The sequence below is a fragment of the Rissa tridactyla genome, chromosome 3 (assembly GCF_028500815.1).
Source record: "Rissa tridactyla isolate bRisTri1 chromosome 3, bRisTri1.patW.cur.20221130, whole genome shotgun sequence".
NCBI lineage: Eukaryota > Metazoa > Chordata > Aves > Charadriiformes > Laridae > Rissa > Rissa tridactyla.
In genome coordinates this window covers 69,286,597-69,305,158 of record NC_071468.1, presented here as the reverse complement: position 1 = coordinate 69,305,158, position 18,562 = coordinate 69,286,597, and the positions used below count along the sequence as shown (strand labels likewise).

Below are 18,562 nucleotides of genomic sequence, written 5' to 3'. Positions count from 1 at the left end.
ATGAGATTAAGATTTCATTTGTCTGCTGTTCCGCCTTTTTTTTTTTCCTCCTCTCTTTGAGCATAACTTTGTATGTGGTGGGAGGATGTTGGGAGAAGGAGTTAGTCTTTCTCTGGAGCAATAGAGCTTCTCTCCAGAGTGTTTTGCAGGTGATACCCTTATGTGTGGTGGCACAGGGGACAGGTTTGCTCAATTACAGCTTTAATGTTTCAGTTAAACCTGTATACTGCGTTGGATGTAATAAGAGGTGTTTTGATTCGGTGTAGGTGATCAAGCACTGGTGCAGGAAGTGACTAAGACGGCTGGGCAGGTAGGGCTGCACTAATGAGACCAGAAAGAAAATGAGCTTTATTTAAAAAAAGAGCAGCTGTCACTATACAATCTAGAGAACATATCACAAGGCAACAGGAAGTTTAGCATACTATATACTGTTCACTTAGCATACTATTCACATTTTAGAAATGATATTTTCTGGGCTTTAGGATTTAGAGAAGTTATCTGCATGTATCATGTCTTGACCTGTACAACAGATAGGTTAATTGAGCAAACAAGAAATTACTCATAGCTTTTTTTTCTTAAACTGGAAAAAATACAGAATTAGGATAGCTGATCCTAATGCTGTCCTATAGTGTCCGCAGTGGAAAAACCTTGGAATCATGCCTACTAGTAACTCCAGTTTAAACTACCTTGAAAAACAGTTTTGCTTCAACTTTTGGGGGAAAGGGTGGTGGGCTTTGGTATGGTTTCATCTGGAACTAGTTGCAAACTTGTAAAATTCTAAAAATGCTGTTCTGCTTGAAAACTGTAAATTTCGGGGGAGCAGTATATAACTGTTGAAATTTCCTTGAACCTGTAAATATTGTGTGCAATGACACTGACTACTGTAACAATAGAAATATCTATGATAATTGAAACTTCATACTGAAGTTAAATTACAGATTATTCCATGAAAGAGGAAGTATACATTTTGCATAGCTTCCTTTCTCCTTTTATGTTGCCTTTTTGATTTTTATGTTTGGGCTCTTGCTATTAGTTTCCTTCTGAACTTGCATGCCGCAGGAAATTGTAATACTTCTGGCATATAGGCAGAATCGTGATGCTCCCATCTTAGTGGCAGTTAAATAAAACAGTCCTGGTCTCTTCCTCTGGGCTTTCCCCTCCACTTTTTTTTGTTTGGTTGGTTTTTTTGTTCCACTTCTCTGGTTAGATCTCTTGAGCAGTTTCTGATGGTTGGCCAGGTTGCTATACTGCACTCAAATTTGCGGCTCAGCGGGTTTGACTTTCTAAGTGTCTCTTAAAGTCCTTCTGGTGCACTATAGTCAATGCTGCCTGTATACAGTTTGTCTAGTCCCATGTAGGACATGAATCCGCCACCTTCCATCATAAGATGTTTATCTGCTGTCATAGCTAATGAGGAAAATCATTGAAGTCCCATGTGACTTCAGCAAGTGCATTTTTTTTCACAAGTAAAAGTATCTTCTGTGTATCACAGTTGCAATTTATTGTCTGCTGTTAGAATTGAGCAATCCTAACCCGAATTTCTAGATTTTCTTTGTTTCTTCCAAATGGAAATGTTCCATCCCACTGGAATCTGTGGGGAAAATCCTAGCAAAGAGTTGGTTTGGATACCTCAGGGAGTGAACTTGGGAGAAATCCACTTATTTTGTTGTTCCTGCCAGCATATTAAAAAAAAATAATTAAAAAAAAAAATCACATTTAGACTATTTCACTAAAAATCTTCAGTGTTTCAGTGATTGAGTGGGGAACTCAACATTGCAGGATATCTGTCTTCATATTTAGAAATAAGAAGAGTTTGAAATATAAAATATGAAAAACTCCACAGGGAATCAAATGATACAGGATAGAAAAACTGCAATTAAACATGCAGATTTTTCATTAGGTGGCGTAACTCACTAGTAATTCTGACAGCATCAAGCTGTCCCAGTCTTGTGGGACTTGTGCAAGATTCACTCTCCATCCATCCTGGCTGTTTTAGACCCCTGTAATATCCTACGGAGGATCCTGGAGCAGAGTGGCACTTTCCTGGTGTGCGTACATGTTCCTTTCCTGCCATCCAGGAGGAGCAGGCAAACCAAAACGCAGCAAGAACAGCATGATGGAGGTGGCAGAGGAATTAAATTGAATGGGATAGGAAGCCTTGCGTCTGGATGCAGGGCTATGACATGGGAGCTACAAACCGATGGCAGTCCTTGTAAGGCTTCAGATGTGGAGGATGAAGGCTAATCGGGGCTGGCTTGGCGAAGACAAAGAGCAATTTGGTGTGGGGAGGTCTGGCACAGAGAGACCAGAAGAGAGGTGGGAAGCAGAGGCGGGGAGGCAGGGTGTCTGCTGGCTGGGGCAGGGTGCGGGGATCTGCTTGCTCTCTGCGTTTCTGCCTCGGATGGGATCTCTCCTGGCAAATCTCTCTCTAGCAGCTGATCAGCATAAAATGACTGCCTAGTACTGCTAGTGGTTATTCCATAAGTTCAAGCGTCAGGTTTTTTTTTCTCTCTATATGTGATGACTGGCTTCTGGCTTGCTGACAAAGTGCGTAGAACCTGATATTCTCCCATACAGCTGGTTTTGAGGAGGGTGATTACAGCTTTCATGAGTCTGAGAGCCGTGAGATGAGAGAGAATAATGTAATAGTTAAGGTAGGAGAAATGCATCGTTGCTTTTTCCTGGCAGTATCAGAGCCTTCCAGGGTGATCCTAGCCAATTCCCCAAATCCACACTTCTCCAAGATGACCACTTAGTGCAGTGGCTTAGTTTGTGAACTCGCCTTTGGCACTCAGAGTCAGAAGGAGCTATGCTTTGAGGTAAATCAAGGTCACGTTAGGAAAAAGACATTCTTATTTGCAAGACGTTCATATGCTATTAATGAGAAATTAATAACTTCTTTAGAGGTTTGGTGTGCAGAAATAGCTGAGGATGCACATTAAAAAATGCTTTTATGATCTCTGTTTATTTTAGCGTTCTTCCTGTGTGGTGAAAGACTTGCTAGCCTGTTCTTTCTTACTGATTACAGTTTTGCAAATGAGAAATCAAATGGCACTGTAATTTGCACTTAGTTTTAAGCATTTGCACTTAGCCATAAGCATAGCCATTTGTACTTTGAAGACTTGGCACCCAAAATGTGCATACTATATGGAAATTAGCACTGGTGTGGGGTTCCTTTTTTCCTGATTTCGACAGGCTGCTCTCCATGTGAAAGCGTGAGATGTAACGGATCGTTTGGGGGAATCATTGATCAGTTGGAAGACTCGGGCACTTTTCTATTCCATTTAAACTATATGTGAGTCTTTTCTTCAATCTCCTATAATTCTTAGCATACTTACACTACAGTATTTGTACTAAGCATCTATTTTAGTTGAAAGCAGACTCCAGAGACATCATTATTAAAAATGGCTTTATAAATGGGATACCCTATGCACCAGAATACAACAAAGGATTAATTTTGCATTTAATAAAAGATGTTTCATTAAAACTAAATGATTTCATAAAATGTTCTTAAACTTTCCCCTTACTATTGCTTGGCAGCAAGTGGCTTGTGGATTTAAGTGTAAGCATTCTTTGGCTTTTTCAGATTTGTCAATTTTACCTGAGTGACCCAGTTTTAAAGGATTATCTTTTAATATAAATTTTAACTGATTTGTTTAGTTAACTTTTTTCTTGCTCTTGAGGTAGATTACCCTGTTCTGAAATTAAATTTGACCAAAAAAATAGTCTTCTATAGACTCTTTCAACTGTTTCAACTGTCACCTTCAATTTATATAGGGAAAACATAGAGTATGGGAGGGAGGAAAGCCAAAGAGTGGTTTTCGTTCAGTTATCCACTGAATTTCAGAGGTGCCGTCTTAATGTTAGTATCATTAGTTACTTGGTACTAACAGTTTAGTAAGTCTGTGTGTTTGTAGGAAATGGAGTTGCATGGGCACCCCACGGGCACCAGTGGGATACCAGCTGATCGTACTGGGCAGGGAGGGGCGCCAGGGACTAGCCCTGGAGAGATGCTGCTGCCTTCCCTGCCTATCCAACTGGGAATAAGGGAATGAGAACGTCAGTGAGCCTGATCTCTTGCTACCAAGGAAACTGCTGAGACATGTTTTAACAAGTACTGGAAATCTTGAAGAAAGTCCTTTATTGGGAACTGTCAGGCTGGTTTTCTACCCTACTGTTGCTGCCAGAAATTTTCAGCTTTTATGATACTTCTGGTTCAAAAGCCTATAGCATAATTGGGGTGGTGGTGGGGAATCAAAAGCAGGCACATGTGGACAGAAATTCCAAAATGGATGAGTTTTACTAGGAAATAATCAGTCATGTTTGTTCTTCTGCAGGGCTGTTTTGATTCTTTTAGAGAAATGTCAGTACAACTCAGAGCTTAGCTCTGCAGCAGGATGCCACCCATTTCCCTCGCTGCAGGCAGCATTTTGGTGAAAAGTGCATAAGAAACCCATCGCTTATCTTGGTGTTTGGATGTGCTTCCAAAACCACAAAAGTCACAAATGCAAATATTACTGCCTTTCTTTTGCACAGAAAATCAGTGTGCTTTGGGGCAGCAGATTCCTGGGCAGCAGCAACAGCAGTTTGCAGCAGCAGCTCCTGCTGTCTGGTACAGGTGCAGGTTAAAAGGAGACTTTAAAAGTGCAGAGCCTTCCCTGGATGAAGGTGTGGGGCAGCTGGAGCAGTTCAGAGGGTTGCCAGCCTCTGTGTGTTTGTGGTTATAGTGTGGAAAATTAGATGGATTCAGAAAATTTTGAAGAGCTATCGTTTTTCCCCCCTTGTGTGTCAGGCAAGAGGACATTATGTTCCAGGGAAAAACTACAGGAGAGAAAAGGTGTGGCTTGTGGGAAAGGCAGAGCCTTCCTAGGAAAGGCTGAAGTGGGTACATCTTCTTTCTTTTCCCTGAATTTTCTCTTCTGGTTGTCATCCTCTCCCCAGACAAGCTAGAGCAGCTGTGACTGCTTTCCCCTTTCTGAAGTAAACTACTGCAGCTAGCCAGGCCTCTACAGAAGCTTGTATCAGTGGCAAATGATCATTAGTGATTGCTTAACCATAGAGGGTAATTGCTGTTTGCAACTACTAGGTAGTAGTATTTGCTCTGGAAGAACAGTTGGGTTATTTTTTGGGGGGCGGAAGGGAAGTAGTTCTTATCCCATTAAAAATCTGAAACAAAACTAATATTTTGAGAGAGGTCATATTTGGATAGACAGGTCAGTGGTGTTTAACGTCATGTGGTGTGCTTCCATTCCAATGAAAATACCAATGAAATGCTAAGTCAGATACTTTTGAACAGTTTTTGTCTCCTTGCTAATAAATATTCTGTTTATTTTCTTGTCTGTCGTGAAAGCTATCGATCCTTTCTTTTTGGTCTTGGCAAAATCTGTAGTGGAGTGATGCATGTCCTTGTGTAGAAGCCCTCTCTTCCGTTCTCTGTTACCATGCTACATAACAATTCCATTCTCCTCCTGAGCTGCTTTAGTTCCTACTTGTTAACCTCTCTCTCACTGAGGGCTGTATATATGCTTTGGAAATAATTAATGAAACTAGAGTTTCCTCAGCTAGTATTGAATTCAATTACTGATGGAGTCTGTGGTCTCAGAAGTGGAGATGGGTACAGTTGTCTTGATACCTCCCTCACCTCAATTCACCTGCTCACCCCCTGGTCCCCAAGCTGCAGTCCTTACTGGTGGTGGTTTGAAAACTCTGATACCTACCGGTAGGAACAAAGCCACTTCTTTAAACATTCAGTGTGGCAACCCAGTTTCTGGAGCCCTGCAAAAGTTTAATTCTGGCAGAAGTGATGTTTCAAGGTATCTAACAGGCTGTTCATCACTTTCCAAACCCTCGTAGTCAATAATCCTTGATTTTTTTTATTTTTTTTTTTTGAGGAGGTGGGTGTGTGTTAGACAAGTTTGAAGTAATTTTGTTTGTAAATAGATAGGCAGTATCTACAGAAATGGTAAACAGTGGCTTTCTTCCAATTGTAGGCATTTTTTCCCCACCATAACTGTTTTTAAGTTGGAGTCTGTGGAGGTGATGTCTTTAACCTTGGAACAGAACAATGAATTGTATTTAGCAAAAATTCTGTGCAGTGTATGTCAAGTTAGTGAGGTGTCCTGTTCGTATTTCATAGTATTATCTTTTATAATCATTGTTTTATTCTTACAGTCAACTGCTTCACAGTGTGTTGTAGCCTGTGTGACAGTTGTTAATAGAGTTCCTCCCTGCTTCTTGTTCAGAAGCTGCCGAGGATACCTATTAACTTAGTTGTTTCCTTACAAGTAATGCTTTTCTTCATCTTAAAAAAACTAGTTCCTTCATAACTATTCCCATTGCTTTACCTTCACAGATAAGACTCTTGTATCCTCCCGAGACAGTTAAGAGAACAGAAATAGTGCCAACAGAAAAGCAGAAAGTGTGAAGACCGTCTAAAAGGCCACAGGGTGGGTGTTAGGGCAGATGCCGGGTTCAGACCTGAAGCCCAGTGAAGGATTTCCATGCATGCTGTTGAGCATTTTAAGTACTTGTACAGAATGGGAAAATATACGTTAGTACTCAAAAAACAAATAATCACCTACCTATGCCAAAATACAGGCTGTTTTCTGAACAACAGTAATTTTAGGACACGTGTGCGGAAAACACTGATGCATAGATTGACACAGAGAAGGAATTGTGTGCAGTCCTCTAACCCTGATACCATAGTTGCCGTTCACAGTTTTTACTGAGGGGAGCTTCTGAGCATATTTCAGGCTTGTAGCTTCCTAAAGGTAAGCAAAGTTAACACGAGAAGTACCTGGTACATGATCTGAAGGTGTAGACTGACAAGGCAGGTAAGACAACTGGTGGCCAGCTACCTCTGCAAGAGTCCGTCTCCTTGTCTGTGTGTTTCCCACTTTTCTCTTGGGTTGCGAACTAGTGATCGTATGTCACGGGGAGAATTAATTCAGCTGCCTGATCAATTGGAAAACTAATTTAAAAACACTTCAGTCTTCTCTGTTAGCCAGCTGAAGCTTCTCTTCTTGCAGCCTCGCAATTGCTCTCTAACAGACATGGAGGAGGGAAAGCTATATTGACTTCTTCCATAATTTTTTAGCCATTAGGCAGGGTGCAATCTGAGATAACAGCAGTCTTGGCTGACTGTGACCTGCTAGAATGGCTGAAGGGGTCTGAGACCTGGGGAGAGGTACCCGGACCAACCGATATGTGAGTGGTCTGGCTGGACCTGCACATCAAACCTTTCAGGCCTATTGGTCACATAACTGGAGATCTTGGGCTAAACTCCCAGTGATACAGGGTGAGCAGAAGGGATTGAAAACGTGGTAAGACAGGAAAGGGAAGCCTTAATTTTACCTTGTTTGTTTTTTTTTTCTCTTACAAGCAAGTACTTCCACAGTCTTATCTGATCACAACAATATTTTTGCAAGAATCAAATCTTTTTCTCACTGTTAACTTTGAAATTTTAGATAAGAGTCTAACCTGGGGCATTTTGACTTATTCTTCCTCTGTTCTTCTCTTCTGCCTGGCAGCAAAAGCAGGCTCTCACTACAATGCAAAGGGTTCATGAAATTCACATCAACGTTTTGAACTCCTAAAGGGTTTATAATAAAGGTCACACTATCTTGTTATACTTTTTTTGGACATAGATTTACATGTATAAACAGCAGATGAATAAGCAGTAATGTTTAGGGTTTTTTGGCTTTTGAGTTTTTTTTAAAAGATAACTTGGAACAAATGGGAAACTGCAATTTCTTCTCTTCTGGCAAACCTGATGTGAAAATGAGTGTTTTAACGACCTAATCAGCTGATAGAGCTACCTTTAGGAATTTAAATGAGTTTGCTTCATGTTTTCTTTGCTTTATGAAAAAGTGGTAAGCAGAATATATTGTTCTGAACACAGTTAGGGTTTGTTTTTCCCAGTGTAAAACGTCTGTGTTGTCTGCTTCTCCCCTTGTTTTGCGGTTTCTAATGATTTTGTGCCATTTTAGAGATTGTAGGTGCTTGTGACAAACAAAGTCTGCAGCAATCAATACACAAACATTCTCCGTTATTCCAGCTGAAGGCTGTCTTCCAGCTTCTGTTGGGACCTAATTCTGGCAAACTGTCAGGGAGACTAACCTGACATGGTAAAACCCCCCGAACTACTGACAGTTTGACCAGCAGGAGAATCAACTCTGATAGCTGGGCTGTTAAATACACTATTTAGAAATCACTGTGTGCTAGACTAGTGCAGCTCTCTACTGGATTCTGGGGCAGAATTGTTCTTTGAACTTGTGTAAGAGGATTTTTCTTCTGTGCCACAGTTTTCTGCTGAGGTATCTTAGGTAATAGTTTAACTGTTTGCTGATGGGTAATTTGCTCCTAGCGGGGCGACACTTTTGCTTTGCTTTCACTTTTGCTTCTCCAAGTATGGATCAGAGCCACTGCGTAAGCTTTTTCCTTGAACTGTTCCCTGGAGAAGGCTGTGCTGTTTGGACATCTTGATCTTGGACATTTGCTCCCTGTTGTGGCTGTATCCATCACTGCATTAAATGTGTATTGAAATGTGGTTTAAACTTAAAATGCATTATGAGAAATAGCTTCAGAAACTCATGTGAAACTGGAGCTTCTGGGGTTTGTCCAAATGATGGTATGTGGGGAGAAGCTTGGAAGCCCCTCCTGCATTAACGTTTCCCAGGAAGTATTTATCCCTAAAAATGTGTCACTAGTCCGCTTATCACTTAAGTGATGTAGAAGTTACCAATTTGTTTCACCTTGTGGTAGTTTTCGTAGAGTAGCTTTTCACTAAAAGCAGCTTTGTTTATTGTGGCTAGGTACTGGTATGCTGACATAGGTCTCTTTTCAGGAAGGGAGAGCAAAATAACTATTTAGAATTCAAATTGCAGCTATTTTATAACAACTTCAGTGCATAAACAAATTTCTTTAAATTACCTTGTTTGTAGGGGAAGCCAAGTAATGATAGTTTAAGTTCATATACTCTACCTTGAATCTGATCAGTGAGGTATGTTACTATCATTCCTGACAATCACCTGCCAGTTAAAAAGTACTTTTCAGGCTTTCATCTGCTTTTGGTTTCACCTCTGCAACTCTGCTGTTCCTATATGAAATTTACCAAGTAAAGAGGGTGCAACTGGTTTCGTGTCTGATACTGAAGAATTAAAACATTGGCTGTTAATATATGCACAAGAAAACTCACCTGCAACCTCAGACCTAGCAAAGACATGGAAAATAAATAGTTGTAGGTAGCTTTCTTAAGGAAAGCAGGATGGCTTAAGAATGGCTACAAAACATTTGTCCTTTTTTCTACAGACCAGGGAATGCAGATGATCATGGTGGTTAACAGAATAGTTGAGAGATTTCTGTTTGAAGTTCTTGCTAAACCCTGAAACGTTTCCTCAGGTACAACAGTAAAACATAACAAGTTGAATTAGCTATCGCTCGTGATACCAGCGGGACTAATCTGTATTAGAGGCTCAGTAGTACAGATAACCGAATAGGTTGTGCGAATGTACAGAGGTTTGGACCCTATTTTATTTGAAAGGGGAACACTGGTTGGCAAATGTGAACTTGGGAGCCTTTTCCAGCTTTTGTGTCTGGTTGGGACCCTGCCTACTAAATAGTAGGAAAATGAGCTATTGACCTCCTTTTTCAACATAAATGGTTGTAGAATAAATTGTCACTGTTGTTGATGGATTTTGCTTGGCTCCCCCTGAAGACTAAAGTGCTATTTCTCAATGAAGATTGAGACCATGTATTTTTCACTCTTCTATAATGCTGTTATGAGTGCTCGCTTTTTGTCCCTCTTTAAGAAATGCATGGGAAAGGATTCGGTTGTGATACTAATTATTGTTAATAGTTAACAGTGTTATTTCCTTGGAATTGATCTGAATCTGGGTTAATCCAGTCTGAACCCAGTGGAGGTCAGAGTTTTGACTGTTCTGGACTTCGTTGTACATGAGATGAGGAAACAGCTATGTTCCTTTTTAAGCATTGCTCCTGTAAGAGACCGGTACATAGATAAAAATTACCCACTCAAGTAACTGAGCACACTTTGGTTTAATCTTAATTGAAAAGGGAGAATGGGATTTTGATGGGGGGTTTTTTGTGTATTTTTTTCTTCTAATTTATTGTTTTCCGAGGTAAGTATTTAAATGAATTACTGTAAACACTCACATCATGACTTACCTGTTTTTGGGAGGTCAGGCCCCTAAATGCTGCCACGTGGCAGGGGAAGGCTCCTGCGCTGCATGGTTGGTGGCTGCTGTCATGCCTGCCTCCCGTCCCGCTTGACCTGTTTATTCCTCTCCTTCCCGGTATTTCAGTCTTGGCTCTTGCAGTTTGTCTGTTCCTTGCTAGAGCACTCAGATGAGCAGAATAGACATGGGTTAGGCTTGGCTGGTAAAAAAATTCAAACACAGATGACAGTTTCTACAAGTCTTATGCTGGCTGTAGAATAAGGATGTGAATTTAAGCCAGCTGATTAAAGAGTTAACCGACTGATTTTTATAGTAGTTGTTTTACTTTAGTAAAAGTTGTTTTACTGTAGTTGGTTTGTTTTGGTTCTCTGCTATTTGGCTGTGATGTTTTTATTCTGATGCTGGAAGTCTGACAAACCATTACCTTATGCTGCTTCCCTACTTGCATTTCCTAATGCTGCTGAGCCCCTGTGAGCAGGGCTCACTCATGAGATCGCTGGGTTATTGGAGCGTGTCGCGGTATGTGGATGGTCTCCTGGCCCTTGCTTTGTTTCTGGAATGTCTTCTGCACTAAAACCAAGCAGGTGTGGGTCTTTTTGGTCATGTTCCTTGGCAGAAGCAACTGTTCTCAGTGCTTGGATATATTTGCTTCTGTTTTCCACCCCAAAAGGGTGGGTACTTGTCTCAGTCTGCTGTCCTCCAAGCTCTTCTTTCATGAGCATCTTTGGATCTTTTACTAAAAGTGAATGTGTGTTCTAAGGAATGGAAAAACTACCATGCCCATACTTAGCTAGCATTGCTAGTATGCACACCTGGTCAAAATAAGAAAGCTCTCATGCATTTCCTTGTTCCCTTTAATGAATGCTGAGAGACCTGTGGGTTTCGGTCAGATTCCTCCAAGGTTGGCAGTTTCTGCCACGCTTCTTCCTAGGTTACGTTCCTCCACTGGGATTTCCCCCTCCGTCTGCCCCTGCATTCATCCCCGGAGGAGAGATGAAAGATTGCTTTATCTTGCATGCTCCGGGGCTCCCAGAGGTCGTGAAAGCTTTCTGTCAGCCGATCTCGGTCTAACTCTGGTATGCTGCTTTGTCAGAGAGTGTCCCAGCTCAGTGTCAGCCGTCCAGGTTTACCAGCCCTGGTTTTGTCTGGCCACGGGACTAACCACTGCCTCTGCTATGGGTTTTGGCTCATGGTGGATGCACAAAAAACAGAGCAGAAAGCGTGTAAACTCCATGGTTGCCGATGACACACACTAGGCTTGATGAGTAGTAGCAGGCGGAAACATGACTTAATTCAGCGCATTTTTTCTAAATGCATTACTGAGGTAAAATCTTCTTTTCCTTTTTTGATTAACTTGGTGCTAGAGAAAGTAACAGGAGACAAAAGGGTGGAGGGGAAGCTCATGCTGAAGCAGGCTGATAATTACTTGTTTACACCTTGTGAGGGAGAATTTTAGTGTTAATTCGTTTTTCTATAAGTAATTTTCTCTAAATGCTATTCCTGTGTGAACAGAACAAATGGAAGCCGAGTGTTCCTGTTGACATCAAATCCATGTGAGCAGGTAACGCCTGGTCCTGTAGAAGGAAGGGAAAAGGAGTAGACCTCAAGCCAGCCTGCTGTCAAATGACAAAGCAAATCAAGAGGCCTCGAAGAAAAAGGTTTTTGGTTGAGTTTAGGTGTATTCTGAAGAATATCTTGCTAGCTTATCCTCACAGTTCTTTAGGCGAGTCCTGTATGTGACTGGAGTAAAAAGAAGAGTTTGGATGAGAAACGGACACCGTGGTTTGGTGTTTCCCTCCAGGCTGCAGGGGCAGGTTTTGCCAGTTAAGGTTTTGGTTGGTTTCTGGGGCTAAAGCCGCTCTGGTGGCTGCCTGCGCAGGTGATGCCAGCTGTGGCCCTGGCTGGTGTGTGGCTGCAGCATCCCGCAGCGCCCCGGGGACGTGGGTTTGTGTAAGTGCACTCCCTAAAGCGGTCCTCAGAGTGTCATGGATGAAGCTGGAATCCTCCCAGCCTGTGGCTGACGTTGTGAAAACTAGATGAGCTTTGAGAATTTAAATTGATGCTGCCTTTAAATATACATTGTAAAGCATTCAGAAGACATGCTTTAGGAGCAGAAAGGTCAAACCTTTGATGTACTGGTGGTGGTTGGGTTGCAGTTACCTACACTGTGATTCCCTCCCAGCTTCTTGCTTTTGCAGGCCTTTCCTCCTGAAGGATGAGGTATCAACATGTTCTTAAAAGGCCCTGAGATTTTTCTTCTTTTTGTGTCTTTTTTAGTTGGCGATGTGATAGTTAATGCAGATTGTGTAACGCTGTGTCTAGAAGACATGTTGTCTGCTCATGCCTGTGAGTGACTTTCTCTTTCTAAATGTCACATGGAGCAGGAACCACCACGTCATTGTCACTGCTTCATCCAGGTGTGTAGTACCAATGTGAAAGGAGAACAAAGACTTTGTGTCCTCAGAGGACAAGTGAAGGTGAACATCCTGAGGGACTGTTTTAGGGTTGGTCTGCGTGAGTTTGTGACACAATAGAAGTCTGATTATTTATTTTTTTGAGTGCAAGGTCTCTGGTTGTACTTTTGTTAATAATAAATGTCCATTTTCAATACAACTTAAAATGCGCATCTGTCACAAATATAAAGAAATTCTTTGGGTTTTCTGTCTTTGAAAACCTGTCAGACATTGGTGCTGGGAGAAGTTAGGTCCCTGAGGTGAGCAAAAGTGGGCGGTTTTTTTGGGTGGTTTTTTTTTTTGTTTGTTTGGTTTTTTTTCCCCTCCTAGGCATCATAGAGGTGCTGTTGACATTTGCCACCTTCTTTGAATTGCCTCAGTCACCTTCCTCATTCTCCACTGACTGTGAAGAAAGACTGGTCATTCTAGTTGTTTTGGTGGTCACTCAGATATTTCCTGGCATAGCAGAAAATATGAATTAAAACTAAAAATTAACAATTATGATTTCAGTGCCAGCGTGCAAGAGATCCTCACCACTTTGAACTCTCTTTGGCTCATTTTGAGGTCAGCAATATATGCCCCACTAAGGCTAGAGAAGCACTTCCCTCCTAGGAAGGGGAGCAATGGCTCTCAACTAGAGTGAGGTTACAGGTGGTCGTTGACAGAGAAGATGGTGGGATGACTTAATGAGAAAGGGATTCAGAAAGTAATTTATAGCAAGTCTGCTGTATTGAGAAGTGAATAAAAGGGGGAATAAAAGTGAAACATACCCATGGAGTATGGTTTGTGAACAAGTGAATGACAGGCAAGAACATGGGTGAAGATGTCCAGTGAGGAGGTGGCACACAAGAAACCGGTCTGTTATCCTGTTTGGTAGTGATACAACTTAAGTAGCCCTGAATCTAATTACTGTTAGTTCTAGCTGTTCATTCTTGCTTGTTCTGCAGCCCTGAGGATTTGTACTGTTTGACAGTAAGGAAGGAGGACAAGTGGACCGAAAAAGAGAATCTTTTTTATAGGATATTTTTTTTTTTTGGTAAAAAGAGTTTGATGGAGAATGCCAGAGTATCACTGGCACAAATCAGAGGCAGGGGATTTGGACTGCTGAAGTTAATCAAACCACAGAAATGGTCATGGAACCACAACCTTAAAGGCAGGTGCAAAATGCTTAGTAAAAGTTTTCACTTGTTGAATCGTGTCTACTTGGATTCCATTTGGTTAATACCTACCACTATGGAGTCCTGAACCATGGTGAGCCCTTCAAGTATTTTCCACAAGTTTTTTTTTTTTTTTTTAATAAAGAAAACAAATTCAAAATTACCCTCTCAGCTTCCCAAACCTACAAGAAAAGTAATCATTCACTGATTTGCAACTTACCAGTAAAAATAGCAATGTTTCCAGTGAACTGGAAAGCGATGGAACCTTGCTTATAAATAAAGGGAACTTTAACCCATTTGTTTCTTTCCCTGTAGAATATGAAGGTCCTGTAGACCAGACTGTCTCTTCGCTTGCATTTGTGCATTTCCAAAATAATATTTTTTATGCATAACATCCTTGGTAGTTTAGAGGTGAGAAATTGGCACACTGGTAGAAATTGAATTTCTCTACAGAAGTGCAGATTAGACATGGCACTGTTCACTTTTCTTTCACCATTAGTAGGTGAGAAGTAAGAACAATTTACTGGTTTATTTAGCATATGCATCTCTGAACTACGAGTAGAATTTCAGTTAGAAAATGCTAATTTGTATTTGTCTATTTTAAAGTAGAAAGCCTGCGCAGGTTATGTTACATCCAGCTTGGGCCAGGCTAAATGACAGGTATAAATCAGTGCTTCCACTGTAGTTTGAACTTTGTTTTCTGTGTAGCTAACAAAGATTTCCTTTAAAAAAGAAACTCAGGGGGTGGAAATAATTTTCTGATTTAAAGTACCACGCCATCTGTTTCTGTTTTCTGCTGCTGGTATCGCTGCATTTTGGGGCAGTTAGTGGACCAGTGTAGAGTCTGGGTGAGTGTCCCCCTCTCATCCCTCCCCAGTCATTTCAAGTAAAATGTCAAGAATTAGGGGGAGGTACATATTGCTTTCCTCATAGTTTAAATGTTAACCTTTTTGTAGGATGAAAGTCACAAGAGGCTGCTTTCTCCTTACGAATTGTAAGCAGAGCTAGCCCCTGCTGAGGTGCTTTACAGAAGTGAGGCACAGCTGGGTGTAGGAACTGGATGCTGCCTGACATTTAACACTGTATTGCAGCTCAGCTGGTTTTAGACGTATCCGAGTCCGTTCCTCATGCTGTGAAAATACACCATACTGTTGTGTACACTGAGAGGTCTTAAGTTCTTAATACACAGTCGTATTTTGAAATTCAAAGATTTCTTAAAACTTCGGTGTTTGACATTGTGGTAAGCTGATGTTGAAGCATAAGGCTCTTCAGAATTTCTTTAAAAAAAATCAAGGAAAAGAATAAAACCAGTTATTTTTACCCATAAGAGATTTTTTTTTTTTTCTTTCCCATTCTGTAGCACCTTCTGGGTCCGCAGCAGCAGGTAGCCTGACAGGCTACCTCTAAAGCTGTACTTAAATCAATTGCCGATGCTAGTTCACAAACAAAGATGGACTGTTTTGGTAAGACAAGGCTCCATTGAAGTTACTGCTAATAAGCAAACCAGCTCTGTTCACTTCAGTCCCATTCGAAACACAGGAAAAGGATCAATCTTGGCCAAACTTGAAATGCTGAAACTATTACAGAGGACAAAAATTATTTGCTTCAAGTGGGTGTAAAACATATTTTCAAAATAAACACTGAAACCACACTTGACTCTTACCACATATATTAATCATATTCTGTGTGGGCACAAAATACAGAAAATGTTCATCTTTGTATTCCTTTGTTTTATTAATGCAGGTTTGTTCTAACTAGCATTTAATATAAGCAGTGCTTCTTAAGTACCAGCTTAGATGCCAGATACAATGTGCCTTCCTTCTCACTGTGAGTTGTTACTCCATTCTAGCTTAGTTTACTCTTAGCAAAAGGGTTTGCCTCTTAACATTTCCCTAATGCTTAAAAATAAAAACCACCCAAACCCCTGAAGGTGTTGTAGGGGGGGTTAATTTGACTATTTGGTTTTAAATACTTCTTTAAACAGAAGCTTATGCTAATCTGTGCAGTAGTGCAATAGCTTTTTATATTCCTGTGGCAAATTGTTTTCCTAGTTTAGCATTTTTGAGTGCTATAGTGCTGGATTGATCATCATCTGCTTTTTTTGAGGACAGCCCCATGGTGTACTGGGCGATTCCTCTGAGAAGAGTCGCTCTAGTGATGTAATAGGCTCAAGTTCAATTTTTGCATGCTGCTGCAGCCGAATTAGTGTCCTATAGGTATAAAATGTGGACATTCCCCAGCATGTAGTTTGTGGGGCTTGGGGCTTTTTTTTTTTTTTTAAACGCCTTTGAGTGCCTGCTCCTGGACTTACAGTGGTCCATGTAAAAGCCCAACTGTTTGAGCCTAGACTTGTTTGCATGTGGTAGCGCTCTGCTCACTTTTTAGAGCTGGAAATGAAGTTCAGGGAAGCTCCCTTCTGAGAGTGGGTATCTTGCTGGGGGAGCTGCCTCTCCCCTGTACCGCAGGCAGGTCTGCCGGCACCCTGAGCCAAGGCTGCGCAGGGCACCGTGGCAGCCGTTGCTCCCTGAGGTTTTCTCTGGGCTGCACTCTGGTCTGGGACAGGCTGCCGACATCCTCACCCTGCTTTTCTCTCTCTAATACACACCTAACCTCTTTGCTCTGCTTGGGTTTAGCTACGTTGCTGAGAGAACAAAGGTAGTGCAGTAGCAATTTTCTTGAAATCACTATGTATGAGCCTTGGGTTTTATACCATTTTGTTATGACTCTTCTAATCCTCTGGCTCCTGACTAAATTAATTATCATCCAGTTAGAGCCCATATGGCTGCATTGCTGAGGCAGCAGTGACAGGGTTGTGCTGGTTGTAGAAGTTATTTTTTTCCTTCTTTCTCAGCTTAAGTACTGCATTAATGGAGTCTCTGACATGTCTTCTGGTACCACTATGCAGCAGCAAGATCTGCATCCAAATCTGAGGTGTTCCTGTTGTATTTAGTGTATTGTTTGGCAGATTCCCATAATGGAGCATGTTTAAAATATAAGCAGTCTAGGGAAATGAAACTTGCCAACCTTGAGGCAGTAATTCCTAGAAAGAGATTGCTGGTTACACCATTAAACCCCTTTTTCGCTGCATGGAGATGCTCGCTAAGGAAGGAATTGGGCTGGTGGTCAGCTCCACTTGTACAGTCAACACTCATTCGTTCGAGATTACTTGAGGCAGACACAAACATGCTCGAGCCGGGTCCTTGCAGACTCTCAAGATCCAGCAGGGTTTATTAACTCAGGCTCAGTGCCAAGCAAATGCAACTCTGCTGCTCCCAGACCAAGTAGGATCTGCTGTTTTGGCATGGAGTCTAAGCTGTTAAAGCTTGCCAAGCGTGAAGGGTGCAGACCTGGGTCCAGTGCTGTTCTCGAACCCAGGTGCTCTGGAAAGGCGGTGTGGATATCTGACCGTATGGATCAGCTTGGGACCGTCAGGGCTCATTAGATCAACAACGTTTTCAGCCCTGTTAAACCTGAGCTTGCTTCTGTGTGTGTTTTTGGTTTCGTTGTCTTTTTAGTTGTTGTTTTTAAGGCTTTTTTGGGGGGTTTTATGGTTTTTTGGGAGGTTGTTTTTAAACTCTACCTCTGAGTTCTGGGAAAACTTATTAGCTTGGTCAGCCCCAGGCTCAGCTAACGCTTTCTCCGTATGCGGTGTGGCATATAAGGAGCTGCTTGTAAGCAGACTGCAGAGGCACTGAGCTTGCTGAGCAGGAACCAGCTCAAGGCTAGCACTGAGTCAGAGCTGCTAGACTGATGATCCGAAGTTGACTTAATTTCTCTGTGCTGTGATTCCCAGCCCGTTTTGGAGTGAAGCAGTATACAAACGTTTCCCCCGCCTGCTTTCTCACAGCCTGTATGAGCCGTGATGGTGGTGCGCTGACCATTACACCGCAAGCAAGGAGTGCTGGGTGGGTGCTGCTAGTTAGGACTTGTGTTTTGGTTTCATGGAGTGCATAGATGTGATATGTACATTGAGGCGTTTAATAACTGCAGTTGTCATGTGGGTAATTAGCTTTTCTGTTTGGATTTGAAAATACTCTCTGGAAAAAATGCAGTGTGCTTGGACTAAGTCAAAATAATTTTAAGACAATATGTTTGATAGTCTGTGGATCGTTACAGGACTTGAAATTATACTTCCTCACAAAATTCATAAATGGTTGCTTATCTTTTCCAAGCAAAAGGTCATACAGCTCTTCTGGGTTTTTTCATATGCAGGTGCAGCTGGGACAAGCGGATATAAAATGCCCGATCACAGAATGCAGCGAACACCTGGATGAAACAACTGTCCTCTATAACCTGCCCCACGACGACATCATCAAGTATAAATATTTCCTGGAACTCAGCCGCATTGACTCCAGCACCAAGCCATGCCCTCAGTGCAAGCACTTTACAACCTTCCGGAGGAGAGGCCACATTCCTACCCCTGCCAAATTGGAGAACAAATACAAAGTGAGCATGCTTGCCAGGGTTAAATGGCGCTGCAAAAGTAGGACGGCATTTGGTGGGCATTAAATGAGATTTCTTACATCACTGGGGCTGTGAGCGAGGTGTGATTAAGAATGCGAATCTGTAGTACATCATTGATTAACTACTTAATTGATTTCTAACAGTTCAAACAGTTGAATTTCAGTCCTTCTTTCTTTGGCAGGTGGCATAGTTTTGTCCTGACACACAGTTTAAAGAGTGTCTTCTCTGACGTGCAAACAATATGGTCACGATCAGAAGAGACTGGGGAAGTTTTCGCTATAACTGATAATGT

At 41.7% G+C, this 18,562-nt stretch overlaps 1 protein-coding gene across 2 annotated transcripts in view; it reads left to right on the top strand.

Annotated features, from left to right (window-relative positions):
• RNF217 (ring finger protein 217) overlaps positions 1-18,562 on the top strand; it is a 69,040-nt gene that overhangs the window by 15,205 nt on the left and 35,273 nt on the right. For both annotated transcript variants that reach the window (XM_054195624.1, XM_054195625.1), the window contains exon 2: positions 18,019-18,252. In XM_054195624.1, the coding sequence (XP_054051599.1) occupies positions 18,019-18,252 (234 nt within the window). The remainder of the gene's footprint in view (positions 1-18,018; positions 18,253-18,562) is intronic.